General features: G+C 46.4%; 1 protein-coding gene across 1 annotated transcript in view; it reads right to left on the reverse strand.

Annotated features, from left to right (window-relative positions):
- Nucleotides 1–9,961: 9,961 nt before the first annotated feature.
- The window catches only part of TRPC5 (transient receptor potential cation channel subfamily C member 5), a 67,992-nt gene continuing 61,530 nt past the window's right edge, over nt 9,962–16,423 (reverse strand). The window contains exons 7-10 of the mRNA XM_066202371.1: nt 14,626–14,832; nt 13,678–13,719; nt 11,902–11,991; nt 9,962–11,205 (exon numbers count right to left, since the gene is read on the reverse strand). Of these exons, the coding sequence (XP_066058468.1) occupies nt 10,471–11,205; nt 11,902–11,991; nt 13,678–13,719; nt 14,626–14,832 (1,074 nt within the window). The 3' untranslated portion in view covers nt 9,962–10,470. The remainder of the gene's footprint in view (nt 11,206–11,901; nt 11,992–13,677; nt 13,720–14,625; nt 14,833–16,423) is intronic.

A 16,423-nucleotide genomic window follows, 5' to 3' on the forward strand; every position in this document is an offset into this window, starting at 1 on the left:
ATGAGTGGTTGTTAATCACTGGCAGGTAATGTTCCTGGCAATTAGCTATCCCACAACCTGGACTGAAGAAATGCACTCGCGTGGGACAAGGCTGTTCCAGCCTTCTGTGAGAAAGCAGCAAAAGCTTTTAGCATGGAAATGGAAGTAGAATAATTCCTGCTAATTGCACCTTTTTCCCCCCTAAACATGCTTGCCCTTCAAATAGCATTCTACATAAAATTTAAATCAGCTCTATTGGCCCATTCTACTGTTTGGTGATTTTTTAAAAAAATAATTTTTCCTTTGTGTATAGCCAGGTGGTGGTGAAAAGGGGATTAAGTGCAGAACTGGGAGGGAAAAAAATTGTATTTCCTTTTAGTATCCCTTTTAAGTAACCCTGGAAGCAAAACCGTAGTAGGAAAAAGTTACTTGTTACATTTTTGTTTTAAATGCATGCAGCACTGTTCGTGTTGATAATGTAACTCTGTACGGGGAGGGCTGCAAGCTCAGCATTTAGTTTGTCTACTGCAATTTCTAATTGCTGTACATTTAATTTGGCAATTTAATAATGGCTTTTCAAGATGGAGCAGCCAGGTAGCAAGATGAAAATGATCCCTGAATAGTTAATTTGATTTTGAGCTGCTGTGCTGTTTTTAAAACAAAACATTTACTCAAAATTGTTTATGAAATAATGAGTGGCCTTTGTGTTTCTGCCTCTAGAGGAGCACTTGACTTGCATAGGGGTTTTTTTGGAGAAAATACCATGAGGGGTTTTTTTTTCTCTGAAGTAACATTCACTAGCCTAACCTCTAAAAGGAACTGGTAAAGCCTGTGTTTCATTTTAAGGAAAAAATAAAAACTTCAAAGTAGCACTTACCTAAGTACAGTCTCTGTGCTGGAGTCATGGGTGTATTTCCACCTGTCTCAGGTGCCATCTGTCACATCCCAAGCAGTTTCTGCCAAGCTCTGAAGGGAATGGAATATTTTCCCTTTTCAGGCTTTAGCTCTGAATTCTGCCTCCTTCCTCTGTAATTGAGACAGCCGTGCTTTTTCTACACACGTGGTTATCACAGCAGTGTTGGTGTTTTGTATTCTGGTGTTAGTCTGTCCCTGGAAGTCAATTCTTTTTAATTGGAAAAGCTGATAATTCTGATAGAGAGTCCTGGTTTTTCTTGGTTTTGCTTACCCACCTAGGATCTGGATTATTCACCATCAGCCATAGCTGTTTTCGCCTTACTGGCCATTTTGATACACGTGAAAATTACTTTAATTGATAGAATAACATGTCATATGTGGCCAGTTAACTTATTTATGAATTTGATACACAGAGGTACCTCTGTGACTCCTTTTATGTATTTTTTGCCAGGGCTTTTAAACCCCCAAATCAGCTTTTTGAACGAACAAGTAGGTGCTATGGGGAAGCAGTGTGTCCTGGAGCTGATGAATGCTCTCCATGGATAGGAAATGCCACCTCTTTATTAACAGCAAAAGAGCTCAGAATGGTACAGAACTTGAAGTGATTGCTGGAGTCTTTTATTTCAATTCTGTTTCCCAGAGCTGTGTTGCAATACAACAGCTCTGCAGCAGTTTTCTGAAACAGCTGCCAAAAAAGTCACAGCTCTGCCTAAACTGAGCTGACCTGCTCTGTGCTTCAGCCCTTTCCTCAGCTGGAGATTGCCCGTCTGGCTGCAGCATCCTTGTGCTAACAGTAATCCTGGTTCTGAGGCTAATCAGCCTTTGCCGGGGGCTGTAGGAGAATTCACATCAAAACTACACCAAGTTCTGGGGCTTGGTTTGAGTTTTTTTTTTGTTGGGGTTTATGCATGTTCCAAGATGTGGGCTTGGGGTCTTTTTTTTTTATTATTATTATTTTTGGTGGGGAACCCAGTGTGCATTTAATTAGGATTCCTTCCCCCCCCAGGAAAAGCCTGGTGCTTTTTCAGGCACGTGTTTTAGTGTGATTATTTTAGCTTGATTATTGCTGTTACAGTTTGATACCAGGCCAATTGCTCTGGGTTTTTCATGCCCAGCAGAATTGCTGTAAATGGGGATATTGGGATATAGTTTGAAGCCATAACCATATTTTATGTTTAGTTAGAAGAATGGAAAAATCCATGAGTATTGATTTCTGTTTGGAATTATTTTTTTCTGCAGATTGATGTTTTTAAATTTTTTTGTTCTTTATTGGACTTCTTGGATCATGTTGCCCAATAGTAAATTTTTAAAGCCAAGGTTTGATCCTTGCATGTGGAGGTTTTTTATTTTTTTGTGGATGGCTTTTCAGCCATGAAAAGGGAGAAGAGTTCAGCCAAGTTTTCTAGTCATGCTTGCCACCTCCTTTCCTTCACTGTGTTTTTACAGATGAAAGGCAGAGGCTCAAATTAAATTAACACCTGAAGGCTTTGTGAACTGGCAGCACCATGGAGTGCTCTCCCTCCGTGTGAGCCCCAGAGCCAAGCCTCTCCTTAGTGACAGAGGATGTGGCTCAGGCTGCACACCAGGGAGAAATTTCTTCATGGAAAAGGATGTTAAACATTGCAATGGGCTGCCCAGGAGTCCCATCCCTGCAGGTGTCCAAGAAGAACCTGGATGTGGCACTCAGTGCCCTGGGCTGGGTGACAAGGTCGGGATCACTCACAGGCTGGACTCTGAAGTCTTTCCCATCCTGAACAGTTCTGTGGTTCTTCTGAATCTGCAGGATGAACAAAGCAGTGACCAGCCCATGGTATCTCCAGGACTTCAATGAGATTTGCCAGAGGACAGCTTTCCATAAGCGAATTATGTTAATACAGTTATAAGTTGTTGCTTAATGACTCTCTTACATTATTAGCTGTATTGCTAATTGTGTGCCCAATGCAGTTGTGCTGCTCTGAGGATATCTTTGGGGAGCAAATTAAAATGAAATTACACTTAGACTTTTCTGTGCAGGAGTAATTGCATTCATGTGGTGAATTTTATTTACCAACACTTCTAGTGGGTTGCTATTTTCTGTTGTAGCCAAGATATAGAGAATATTTTGGGGTTGTTTGGTTGTTTTTGGTTTTTTTCCACTCAGCCAGATATTGTTCAGCTCTTGCTCAAATTTGGGTGACCAATTTCATTAGAGGTAAGCAGGACTGTGGGATGTCTTTTTTATTATTATTTTTAAAATACCGGTAAAGTCTCCATAGAATCAGAGCCATTAAGTGCTCCTCTGACCACTGACAGCCCTTGAGAAGTCTGTGCTGAGATTGTTTTTTAAAAATTTCAAATTGTCAGATCTGTTGCTGTTCATAAATGTTTATTATCAATAGGCAGCTGGAAATGTTACATCTGAAAAGGTAGAAACACCTTGATTTTTTCAATAGGCTTACATTTTTGGGAAAAAAAAATTAAATGCTTTTTATTTTTTTTTTTCAGTTTACAGTTAAGCTAAAAATACACATAAAATAAATAATTTTATTTGTTATGTACATTGTTTCATTTTGTACAGGTTATACCAGGGTCTGACATGGAGTCTGCACTACGGACAGAAGAGATGCAAGTAGAAAAGTACATAAAACTAAGCATCTGTTTTTGCTTTTTGCTCTTGCCCTTTTCTCCCCCCTTTCTCCAGGGGGTGGCTTTTACCACTCAACTGGCAGATTCTGAGGTCCCCATTCTGTCTTTGCATACACAAAATTCTTACAACATCTAAAAGCTCTTGTGCCTGGAAAAGGCCCTTGAGTTTCTTGAGCAAAACTAAAATAAAGGAGGGGGTGGAAAAAAAGCCTCACCTTTTTTATTCCACGAAATAAAATGGCATTTTAAAATATGTTTGGGTGTGAAGGCTGTTTCTGGGGTTGTGGGGGTTTTTTTAATAATGAAGATTTAATTTGACAATAAAACTCGATTGCTAAAAAAAACCTAGTTTTGAGTCACCCCAGGTCTCCAGGGCTCCCATATAGAAAATAGAATACTTAAGCATCTGCTACTGTCTTTTGCTTCTCAAAATCCTTAGCCCTGTAGCCCCCAGACCTGCCTTATAAACACTTTCAGTAGTTTTTAAATAACTGTACAATAGCCAGAAAAAAAATAGCTAAAGACCCAAAAGTGCCCCCTGGCTGAAAAACAACTATTTATAGTCAAAAGGCCTCTCGCTCTGTTGGCTCAAGGTATCACAGTGTTCTGTCAGCTCCTGCACGGGGCACGGCTGAGCCCTGGGCACAGCGTCTGTGCTGCTGCTGAGGTGGGAATGCTTTCAATGGGAGGGGAAAAGGGAAAAAAAATCCCCCCAAATGGGCCATGCTGAGCGTGGATGGGGACAGGCTGCCCTGGTGTCCCTGCTGGCTGGGAGTTGATGGAGAAGGGTCTGTCAGGAGCCCCCACCCTTGGCAGAGGGTTGGAGTGGATCTCCAGAGGTCCCTTCCAACCCAAACCAGGATTCTGTATGGAAGGAATGAAGTACATCTAAAATTCTGGGTGGTTTGAGCTCTATTGCTGTTCTGGTTGGGGGTTTCCTTTTGCTTTGCACACCTTAAAAAAAAAAACAAAAAAAAAAACAAAAAAAACAGAGCAGGTCAAAGTGTTTCCCTGAAGCACAAAATGCTATCAAAGGTTTAGAAGATAAGGATCAAACATTTTTTTCCTTTTCAAGTGTATTTCTTTAGATGAAACATGTTTTATTTTTAGAACAATGGTTCTCGGTCATGAATTGCCTCCAGAGCAGTTGTTGGTCTGGGTGGAGGCAGCTACGTGAATAGTACAGAAATTACTCCTTTCTAAAAAGGGCCTGAAATGGGGAAAGAAGTGTGAAAATTAAATTTAATCAAATTATAAATGTTTGGGAAATATGCTGATGTGGCTAGCCCAGAGTATTCTCTATCTCCTCCAAAAAAAAATCCAGTAAGGGAGTGACTTTATAGCTGTTTCATTCACTGAGAACTGCAGATTCTGTTGGGGGACAGTTTATTTTAGATGCTTCTCCAGAGAGTGGATTTATTGTCCACCCACAGTCTCGCTGATTCCAATTAACTTTACGTTAATTAGAGTACCTTGATGCTTCCAGCACACCTGGGAAGGTGTGACCAGCCCTGGCCCCTCTCTCAGCTGGAGCTGGAAGTCCCTCTGGGGCGGAAGAGGTCCCTGCAGTGCACCCATCCCAAAAACATCTCCAGGAGTTCTCAGTTAAAAAAAAACCTCTCATTAACTCGAGGCAGCCCTGGTGGTTGGGATGTTTTGGATGATTTTTTTGCCATTCTGTGTGTGGAATTGCAGCAGAGGTGGGAGGGGGCTCCACAAAAGCCTCTGAGGCTGCCCAGAGCTCTGTGTGTGAGTGGGGACAGGACTGGACACTGCAGGAAGAGCTCAGCCAGTTCAACTAACACTGAACCTCCTCCTGGTTAACCGAAATATGATTTTCTTCGGGGTTTTGGTCCTTTGGAAAGGAAAGTAGCAACACCAAAGCGAAGCTGGGAAGGGAAGCGGACAAACATGTGATGCTGTGAGAGCAGTGAGAGCTTGGTGGTTTCCAGCTGCTAGAAAACCCAGAGGTGATTCAGATCCTTGCTGACACTGTTGCTAACTGTCCAGATCTCCCTGTCAGTGACATCCAGGTCCCCAGGGCAGGGCCCTGCCCGTGCTCCTGTCCCTGGCAGGGAGCTCAGAGTGCCCTTACCCTGCCGGTCCCCTCTGGGAGCTCCTCTTGCTCAAACCTAAGACCTTTATCCAGAGCAAACGCCTAGAGAATATCGTACAGAGAAATCTGGGGGATGCAGGGGACAGGCTCCAGCTGCCCAGGCTCCTCCAGCAGCCACAGGGGTGGCCACACTCTGCTGCCTGGGTGGGTGTCTGGAGCTGCCTTCCCCTCCTCTGCTGGGGCAGAACAGGCAGCAGGGCCACCCTGCTCCAGTCACAGCCTCCCTCTGCCCTCCTGTGACACCCGGGTGAGCTGTCTCTGCCAGTGATGGGGTGAAAGGTGATTATTACAGAGGTGATGATGTGAAATTTTCCTGTAGCCCTACCCCGGTGTGCTGGACTGCCTGTGGAGCCCCCCCCCCCCCCCCCCATATGCTTAAAATCCTGCTGTACCGACCAATTTTAACCTCTTTAAAAGGTAAGGGTTCATATCCATACATTAATATATTTATTTAAATAGTCTTAATATTTACAGTGGCTGTTTCTGCTAAAAATCATGGTACATGGGCTGTTGGGAAAGGGATGGAACACAAATACAGGCAGGTGACATTGGGGGTGAGGCATAAATCACAAAAAACAAAGGTGTCAGAATTTAGGCTTCCAGGGTATGCTGCTCCTGCTCTAGGTCCCCTAAATTCCCTTCATGGGGAAACCATGCGAGTTTCCTACATGGAAAATTATCGTAACAGACATACAGTTAAATCCTAACCTGAATTAGTTGTAAGAAAATAAAAGTACAGACCTACTGCTACCAATATTAACTACGTACTGTATATAGCGCCTTTAAATTTGAAAGTGCTTATAAATAATGAACTAACCCCCCCTGCGAGGTAGGTAAGTATTATTATCCCTATTTTACAGATGGGGAAACTGAGGCATTCGAGAGGCTGAGTGACTTGCCCAAGGTCACGGGGGAGGCAGAGGAGAGCAGGGATGGAGCTGAGCTCCCCCCCTGGCTCTGCCTCTGCCCATGCTTCCTCTGAGGGGACACAGGTACAAACACGGGAATATTTACATATTTACCAGCAAGTGACCCACGTACAAATGCGGTTACCCAAATCACCTGCACAGATAATTCAGTTGATTTCTTGTTTCTGAAGCAATTTAGGTAATCTCTGACCTGAGTACAAACACCTCCCAGCTCGGTTGAATTCTTAACCCTGGGTGTTATTTGTTAACTTTTTAATTGGTGGTGATGCCCCGTCCCTGGAGGTGTCCAAGGACAGGGCTTGGAGCAACCTGGCCTGGTGGAAGGTGCCCACGCCAGGGGGGTCAGAACAAGAACTTTAAGGTCCCTTCCAACCCAAACCATTCCATAATCCCCTGACCATCTGCAGGTGTGCTGCTTTAAAAAGCCAGGTGAAAATGACACTGGGATGGGAGGTGAGGGAAAAAATGCAACTTCAAGAAACCTAAGCAAGGGCAAATGGTTGAGATCTCTGTTATTCCTAACTCCAAACTCCTTGTATACATACAAGGACCCTTTTTGAAGCCCACAGAATAAAGGCCAGGTGTGAACCAGCTGAGCCAAGGAGAAGTTCAACCCCTCACAGGAGAAACTCAAGTGTTCCATCAGCTCCCACCCTGGCCCTTGCAGAGGCAGCACAGGAGTCATCCACTGATTTCTCCAAAGGAAAGAAGAACTTTCACTAAAACACATTTTCTTTTTTGAGCGATTGAAAGCAGAAAAATACTGGTGAAGTCCCAAATACTGTGCTGCAAGTGAATTAAGCAAAACCTGGGTTTTTGGGGGTTTTTTTAATCCAATGTATTTTTCAGAAGCTACTTCAGTTTCACTCCCCTGAAGCTCCTGTTTTAGCATAATAATAATTCACCAGCTGCTCCAAAGTCTATTGCTATCAACAGGGATGCATAGATGCAATCAAAGAGAATTTTGCCTTTTGGGGGGACCAATTTGAGCTTTGCAAACTCCTGGACACGTGTCTTAATCAGAGCCAAATCAAATATTTGTGCTGAATTCCAAAGTCAGCTCAGACTCTGTCGTAGCTGGGAGCAGGGAAGGATCTCAGTCGTGAAGCAAAGCCCAGGGGAGCCCCAGCCAGGGAACCACGTGCAGCTTCTCCCCCTTCAGCACAGCCCTGGGGGGTTTGCAGATCTGTCACCCACTGCCACGTGGCAGCTCCCACCCCTGCCCCTTCGGGGCACAGCAGGGCAAGGTGACTCACACAGTCTGCAGGGAAGGGATCTGCGCGTTTTTTTGGGGGGCAGCACTGAGGAGTTAATTCCGTTTCTTTGTGCTGTTGGTACCTGGGAATGCATTCAGGTGACACCATGCGAGCGTCACCGGCGGCTGTGTGCTCCTCCTTCTCACTGAACACTTCAAAGCCTTGCCCTGGCCAGGGACAGAAACCCCGTTTCCGGCCCAATTTCAAGCCCCGTTGATGTGATCTGCATAACTGTACTTGAATTGTTTGCATTCTTCCCCCGTGCCCGGGAGATGCCACAAGGATTCTCCGGCCCCGCGTCGAGCAGAGTTCACAGAGTGCAGTGTGGGTCAGGTGAGGCATCAAAGGATTTCAGTCCACCCCCCTGGCAGCAGCTCCTGCTAATGATTATCCCGGCAGAAATGTGCTCAGGTTTGGTTCCTTGACCTGGGGGGGTTTTATTGTGAGCGCTGCCTTGGTGGGTTCTGGCTGGGGCTCTCCCCTGTCGACGGATTTGCTCCTCCAGCCTCGTGGATTTTCCCAATGGAATGATCAGCAAGTTGCTCCCCACCCTCGGGTTTTGCAAGTCTCCTCGTGTACCACCAATGTCAGTTTGCTCAGCCTTCCATGAGGGAAGAGGAAATGCGGTTTTCAAAGACAACTCTAACCCTGCAATTAGCGTGAAAGCCTGAAATCTGTTGATACAAAAATGCCTTTCACTCTGCCTTAACTAACACATCCAGAGGCTTAAATATTTGGGGTTTTACACTGCCTGCTGGTAACAAGGCTGCTGTCGTTACAAGCTAGGAATACAGAAGTGGTTTTGAGCCTCTGCTCCTTGCTGCTGATTTATCTCAACGCCAGGGCTGCCCTGGAGCCACAGAGGTGTGCACTGAACACCTCCACGAGGTCAGGCTGTTGGCACCTCAGCTCTGCCCCAGCAGCTGCTGCAGCACTCACGTTTCTCTCCGTGCTCCGCTTTCTGGGTGAAGCTGCACAAGTGCCCAGAGGAAAAACCCCACGAGGGGAGTTCTCCCTCGCGAGGGGAGGTTTAAAACTCGGGCAGAGCAGCCAGCTGCAGGTGTTCCAGCATCCCTCATCCCTCTGCCCCTGCCCCTTTGTGCTGCCAGCAGAGCCGCTCCTGCCCCTCGCTGGTGGAATCTGCCCTGCTCCAGTGGCAGGTGGGGATTTTTCCAGCATTATGCTTCTCCAGAGGTGTAACACAGCCCAGCTCCCAGGTGAGGGATTGCTGGCAGCCACCCTGGGGCAATGCTGGAGCTCACACAGCCCCTCGTGGGAGCAGAGCCCTGCAGGAGGGCAGGAATGAAGGCATTCCCCAGCTCCTGGGCAGGACCGAGAACAGCTCTGAGGTGGTGCTGAGTGCCAATCATCTGTGTTTCTTAGCAACACTGCAGAAGGAAGTTCAAGTATCCCATTGTTAAAAAAAAAAAATTAAAATAAAACCCCCTAAAAATCCTTGTTAAGAATCCAACCATCTTGCCCGTGACGGGATTGTGTTTTTCCCCACTCTGATGCTCCTGGGGACAACAGCAGTGACAGTGCTAAGGCCTGGCCAGACACTCCCACAGCTGGGGAAACAAAAGAAAATAAAAGAAAATAAAAGACACCACCTCATGCCACACTCCCTTCTGTTGCACCTCAGAGAAGGACCTGCAGAGCTGTTCCAAGCTGCTGGTGCTGCTTTTCAGCCCTGCAGCTCAGGGGCCCAGGGAGGATGCTCTCCCTCAGGAGATGCATTTCCCCCTGAAGCCTGACACCCATCACAGAGGCAGCAAAAAGCGAATGCAGCGCTGGAAGTAAAATTAGGAATTGCAAAATAAGGGCAAGGCTCAGAACTGGATTTTGGTTCAGCCTGTTAGAAATCGCTCTGAGGTTTGTGTTTCCAGTAGCCAGGGTTGTTTTGGGTTTTCTTTTCGTTTCATCTACACAGGAGTTGGAGGCAAGGCCAGGTGCTGGCTCCCACTGTCAGCCTAATTAGGAGGTCTTTCTGCTCCCCAAAAGGGAAATTAGGTAAATAAACAAATATTTTAGCAACAAAAACATGTTCCAGGTAGATGATCAAAGGGGTCTCATATTCAGTAATAATTTACAATATTAATATAGTGGCCTGAAAAAGACAAGCACAACCAAAAGTATCAGAAGTCATGTTGCTTAAAGGAAACAAGAAAAAGCCCCAGTTATAAGTCAAAAACCCTTTTAAAAATATTTTCAGTGTGATTCTCAGCCTCCTGCTCAACGGCTGTCTGTGTTGATGAGGAAAACTGAGCAGGATGCAGAGCCAGTGGTGTTGGACAGCAGCACTGAACCCAGCTGGGGTGGGATGATGATGGGAGCACTGGAGAAATCCTTTCCTCAGCCACCTGCATGCCTGAAGTCTGTGGGGTTTGGAGACTAAGACTGCATCCAAAGGGATTCCTGTGGTTTATGGCAACCTTATAAATGGTGAAACCATTAGTTTAGCATTAGTGACTGTAAAAAAAAGTAAATTAAAAAAAGGTGCAGACGGCTATAAAACAGGCTATAACATAAGTAGGTTTACACTCTTTTTTTCACCTGTGGACAGAAAGGAAACAGTGATGCTGAACCAGATGAGAGCAAACCATTACCAATGCTTGGCTGAGTTTTCCAGCGAGAGTTAAGAGAGCTTTGCTCAGAGCCGAGTGGTTACATGATCCTCCTGCCCGTCTTTCCACTGGTTTATAAACAAGTCACAGGCCTCTCCCCAGGAATCAAACACATCCTCTGACGAGTCTATAAGTTTGGAGTTAGAGGAACAAATACTGGAAGCACAGTGAAGGGAGCTGGTACAAACCACAGGGCACTCCTTGCTCTGTCCTGTAAGTCTCGTGTTCCCACTGTAAGCCACCTCATTGAGGTTAATTTCACTTTTGGAACAATTCTCTTCTCTCTCTCTGTCCATGGGAGAATATTTAATGTCTTTCCACATGTAGTGTGGCTGGATGATCCCGTCTGAGATGGTGTACATGGGCTCTGAGCTGGGCTCGGGGACGTGCCCGTTCATCTTGGAGAAGAGCAGGCCCAGCCTCTTGAAGGATTCCTTCTTGGAGCTGGAGAGTCTCTGCACTCTGTTCCCATTCCTGACAAAGGAGCGCTTGCTGATCCCGTTGCTTTTTGGCTTCTCTTCCACCATGTTGATCCCAGACATGGTTTTGATCAGGGCAGACACGTTGAAGTCCTTTTTTTTGTTGGCTACATTGAAGGACACGCTCTTGGCTCTGGGTTTTTCTCCAGCACCGTCCTCGTTTGTTTCGTCCTTTTGGGACACCTCTGTGCTGCTGGTGGAGTAACTCCTCCTCTGGGGCTTCCTGTTGCCCAAGAGGTCGAGAACTTCATAGCGGAAACTCGAGATGTCCTGTTTTAATTCCTGGGATGAGAGGAGACAGGAGTTACTCCCAGCAGCCTCATCTGACATGAGGGAACGGCCACGTCCCCTCGGGAGAGCTGTTCAGCTGTGCCAGTGGCTGATACCAAATCACACAAGGACATCACGTCCATGCCCAGGGCCACACAAGAGTGATGTGTTGGTTGTGCCGAGAACTGGGGACCTCACAAGGCTTTTGTCTCCAAAGGCTGGGGGCTGGCCCTGTTGATCAACCCCCTCTGCCCACCCCCTGCACACCCCAAAAAGTCAGATAAAAGTTACAGAAGAGGGAAAACTGCTGAAATGTGGCAGGAATCCTGTCTAGCTGATAGGCCTCTCTTTAAATTTGTTGATGAGTGTTCTTAATATCCATCAACTCCAACCCATTGTTTGACTCTGTCTGCATTAGGATTGGGAATGTGATGTTGACTCAAATCACTTATTTCATTCCTACTCTTTTCCAATGCTTTTGTCTGCAGAGCACATTGTATGTTAAAATATGGGAGGTGGTCATATAGGAAGACACTCAGTAATAACTCACTCTGCCCACAAAACCCCACAGGCCCATCAGATACATCCCCTGCTCCAGTCACAATCCTATTTCCACACATCACAAATCACCTTAACAAGTTAGTGCAAACTCTGCAAGTGGCTGTTTGAATTAATGAAACAAATTATTACTGAGGAATAATAAATTACCTTGAAGTTTTCTTCAGTTAAACCTTCGTTGGTTTTGGAAGTTCTTATCATTGCAGCGACGTATCTTTTCACAAGATTTCTTATCACTTCCTGGAATGGGAAACAATCCAAGCGATTCAATTGCCTGCTCAGCCCAAACTCTGCTCTTGCTGCGTTTCTCTGAGCTCTTGCCAACAGCGGCTGTCCTGACTCTGCTGGCTAAAAACCACTCACCACTGGAAACAAAAAGCTTCCTCTTAAGCAGAGCAAACCTTGGGAAGGGGTGATACAGCTTCCATCTTATGGACGCTCAGTTTTTAACTAAAGGCAACGCCGTTGTTTTGTACTGGGGTTTGTGGATCTACAAGTCATGGAGAAAAACAATCCTTGGAGTGCTCTCTCCAAGCAGTTCCTAGATGTGCTCTTTAATCTCGGCTGCTGAAAGGTTTTACAATTACCAATCCCTTGTGTGCACACTGCATAGCCTGATGGGCTAAATTTGGCATTTGAAGGTGGTTTATCAAGCATTTGAAGCCAAGGAAGCTATGTTAGCAATAAAAAAATGTGAAGAACAGCCAGGACCCCGTGGGTCAATGGACATTCACCTCAAACCACATCTGCAGCGGCCTGGGAGTCCCCTAAGGGCCGAAACTCCTTAAGGGTGGCTGCACCATCCATGGGCAGCCTTGCAAGGGCCAAATCACACTCTCAGTGACTTCTCCAGGGTCTCTCACTCCTCTTGTGTTACCTGTCTGCTACACTCCATGTTTTTGGTTCGATGAGCTCCATTTTGCTCTGCTCATGTCCCTCCCTGATGTCTTCACAGGAGCAAAGTGGTGCTTTGAGCTTGCACATTCATCTGTGCCAGCCAAAACACACCCAGGCTGTTTGTGCCTGTTGTGTGCAGGGAAGAGACTGCTCCAAACCTGCCCTGCACCTCCTCCCCTTCATAAACAAGTCTGAGCAACACCAAGCTGAGGATGGTGTCTGCACCGAGGCTTTGCTGGGAGGTTTTTAAGAGATGCCAATGTCGTAGCCGTGAGCTGTGCTGTGGAGTCAGAAGGCACCATATGTCAGTTGTCAAAGGTGACTAATTATGTTAACCACCAACTTCTGATAAAAGTGCTCTTCAGAAAGCAGGAGATGTCTTAAGGAAGACAAATTACTAATGGCTTTTGGCAGTGGAGCCTAACGTACCACCTAACATTATGGAGATTTTTCTTTTCCTTCCAGAATACTGGCATAATACATCCCACTGAATTCAAAGGCTGAAGCTGGTGTTTTTAATGAAGTATCATCCTTTTGTAGGTTGAGTTTAATGAGTACTTGATGACAGGCAGGCTGAGAATAAACAAGCCGGCAAGATTCAACAAAGGAATCATTCCTCCTTCCTGAGCTGTCCCAAACAAAAGAATATCCCAACCACAGTCTGAGTTAGGGGTGCTTTACAAAGAAGTGCAAGAGGGGGACGATCCAGGAGTGTAAAAATGCTGCAGAAATAGTTTCAATCAGGATGTCCTGACAGCCTGATGGCAACGGGGAGGTGACCTTGACTTAAGCAGCCACACTGACACCTGCAAGTTTTCCACTATTCCAGAGGGGCTGAAAGGCAAGGATGGATTTACTGAACCATCCACCTCCAGTGAGGAAATGCTTTAATCCTTGATAAGCAAAAATCCTCTTAGAGGACCTACACTTATCAGAATATATTCTGGAAGCAAGCAAGAACTGACATACTAGAAAATGAGGAGGAGAAACAAACAGCAAGTAAAAAACTTTATGTGCCCAAGAGTTTACCTGGTAATGTTGATTCTGAATCAGGTTGTCAGCGTGTCGTTCCTGGAAAGAGAAAGGCACAGGGGTGTCACCTGTCTGGTCCTGTCTTTAGAGCTCCTGATGGCTCTGAGCAAGTCTCTTGGGTTGCAATATGTAACCAAAAATGTGTATTCTATTTGTCATCTGTTGAAACTGGTTGGGGAGGGGTTTTTTTATACCTCTTACAAAACCCATTCCTCACAACTCCAGGCTGGAGGGGGTGGGTGTCTTCTGTTAATGGGCAGCTGTTAAACCAGCTGGGGCAGTGTTCTTTATCCCTTCCAGGACCCATCCTCCCTCCAGGGGATCTCTGCTGTCCATGGGCCGTCCAGGCTCACTGCAGGGCTGATACAATCCCATCATCCCATGGGGAGAGGCTCCACCCAGGGGGAGGAGCCCAGCATTCCCGCCTGGATCACACCTGGGATCCAGAACAGCAGCACAGCCTGTGTGCACTGGATTCCCAGAGGGAGCCCGGACCCATCTCAGCACCACTGGAGCCTTCTCCAGGATCATCTCTGCTCCAGCAGAACCACAGCTGTCACTGCAGGAGGACTGGATTGGGCTGACACCAACACCCTGACCAACAGGGGCCAGGTTGTGCTCTGACTCTGTCAGTGTTTCTAGGATTTTTGTTTGTCTGCTTGGGTTTTTTTTGTATTATTACATTTGTATTTTTAATATTCCTAGTAAAGAGCTGTTATTCCTATTCCCGTATCTTTGCCTGAAAGCCCTTTAATTTCAAAATTATAATAACTCCGAGGGAGTGGGGTTACGTTCTCCAATCCAGCTCCAGCTTTCCCTGGCTGACACCTGTCTTTTCAAACCAAGGCAGCAAGTCATGATCCAGGAACCCTCTGCTGATCCCCTGGGACCCTGAATATCCCCAACACCCTCCAGGAATGAAGCACAAGCCCGTGAGCTCCTCACCGTGAACGTTTTGAGGTTTTCGTGCCTCTTCTGTTCATTGTCAGAGTCGTCCCCTGGGCACAGCTGGTTGTGGATCCACTTGCAGAGGTACCAGACCGACTTGGGGCTGGGGACAATGTTGAAAGGAGGGGGCAGAGTGGCGCCTTCGTCGAAGTAACTCATCCAGAGCTTCGTCCGCGCAAACTTCCACTCGATATCCGCGTGGTCCTGTGGGAAGGGCAGAGACCGTCAGCAGCTGCAGGCAGCTGTTCCTGGAGCCAGGCTGGGCAGGGGAGGTGTGAGCAACCAGGGATTTCTCCAGCTGCAGGCAGAGCAGTGCCACTCCTTACATCTCCCTCACTGGGGGTGGGCGTAAAAAAAAAAAAAATAAATTGGTGTGAAATGTAGCTGGAGTGAAAAAAATACCAACCACTGAGGAATGAGAGGAGAGAAATACCCAGCCAGGAGAATTCCATGTGCTGGAGGCCAGCTTGTCCTGAAGAGGTTGTGCTCATTAGTTCACCAACGCAAGGAGCAAGAAAACACATTCCTCATTTTCCTTTTTGCCAGCGCTTTTATTATCACAAACCACTGTTCCTCATGTCTAAACCCAATGAATTCTCATATTCTTCCCCGGGAAAAAAAAGGTCTTCCACAGTGGTTTTTGATTTGTTTTTTATCGCCTCCATTAATTCTGCTCTTATAAGGAAATGACACATTTTATGTGTGCCGTATTTTACATCTTGCCTCTGCATTATCCTTACAGAAGCCAGGAGACATTTTACTCTTAGGTTGGTTGGGTTTTTTTGCATTTATATTATCACCATGATGGCTTGCTGTGCCCTAGTGTTTTTCATCCCAGCAAAGTGGAGGTGGGAAGTTGACACCATCATTTTACAGCTGCACAGATAGACACAGAGTCCATACAGTCCTCAGGGAAGGAATGCTGAGTTATGGAAGAGACTGACCTTGCAGTCTTCGGAACAGCTGAGTTTGGGGAGCACTCCCCACAATTCAGTCAATTTTTAATGATGATGGAGCCAACCCAGTAACACAGAGCATATTCCCTCCAACATCAGGGCCGAGGCAGCTCCCTGCAGCCAGAGATGCTGCAGAGACCCAAAACAGATCTCGTGCTGCTCTGTGCTAGTTTCAAAGCTGAACAAATGCCACTGCTTTGCACGTTCTGCAGAAAGTCTGACATTAGGCAGGAGAGGGAGGGAAATAATTTGTGCAGAACACAGCTTGCAGCAGCACACTGAGCTGGAACGGAGTATTTGTGTGGTTACCACTGCAGAGGACAGTGCCAGGCTGATGGGTGTGACATTCCAGCATTTGTGTGAACGGTGCCTGACACGAGATTAAACCAAAGCCACAGTGATTCGGGCTGAGGAACAGCACAAGGTGGGAGAAAAGGACAATGTGGGACTTTAATTTTCCAAGGAGACTTCAGCTAGCTGGAACAAGCAGTTTATTGAGCGAGGGGTGCTGGGCTGCAGCTCTCGCAGGCAGGCACTGAAGTGTAGGACAGGGAGTTTAATAAAATATGGCTGAACATCAATGCCCAAAAAATTACTACACTGGCTCTCTGGCCATGCTCCAGCGCCCTGACACGGGTAAAATATGCTCACATTTTGACAGTGAGGTGCAGCTGAACTCCATTTTGGTAATGGACTCAAATTATGTGCAGCCCTGGATTTAGGATGACTGTCTCAGTGGCCTGGGAGCACATTAATCTCTGCAGAGGGTGTGAAGCAGCCCAGAACATCCCTGTCCCCTGCCAGTTTACCACAGGGGCTCTTTGCAAGCCTCAGGGAGA

This window comes from Chamaea fasciata, unplaced genomic scaffold (genome assembly GCF_029207755.1).
Source record: "Chamaea fasciata isolate MVZ Bird 193981 ecotype frontalis unplaced genomic scaffold, bChaFas1.0.hap1 SCAF_22, whole genome shotgun sequence".
NCBI classification, from domain to species: domain Eukaryota; kingdom Metazoa; phylum Chordata; class Aves; order Passeriformes; family Sylviidae; genus Chamaea; species Chamaea fasciata.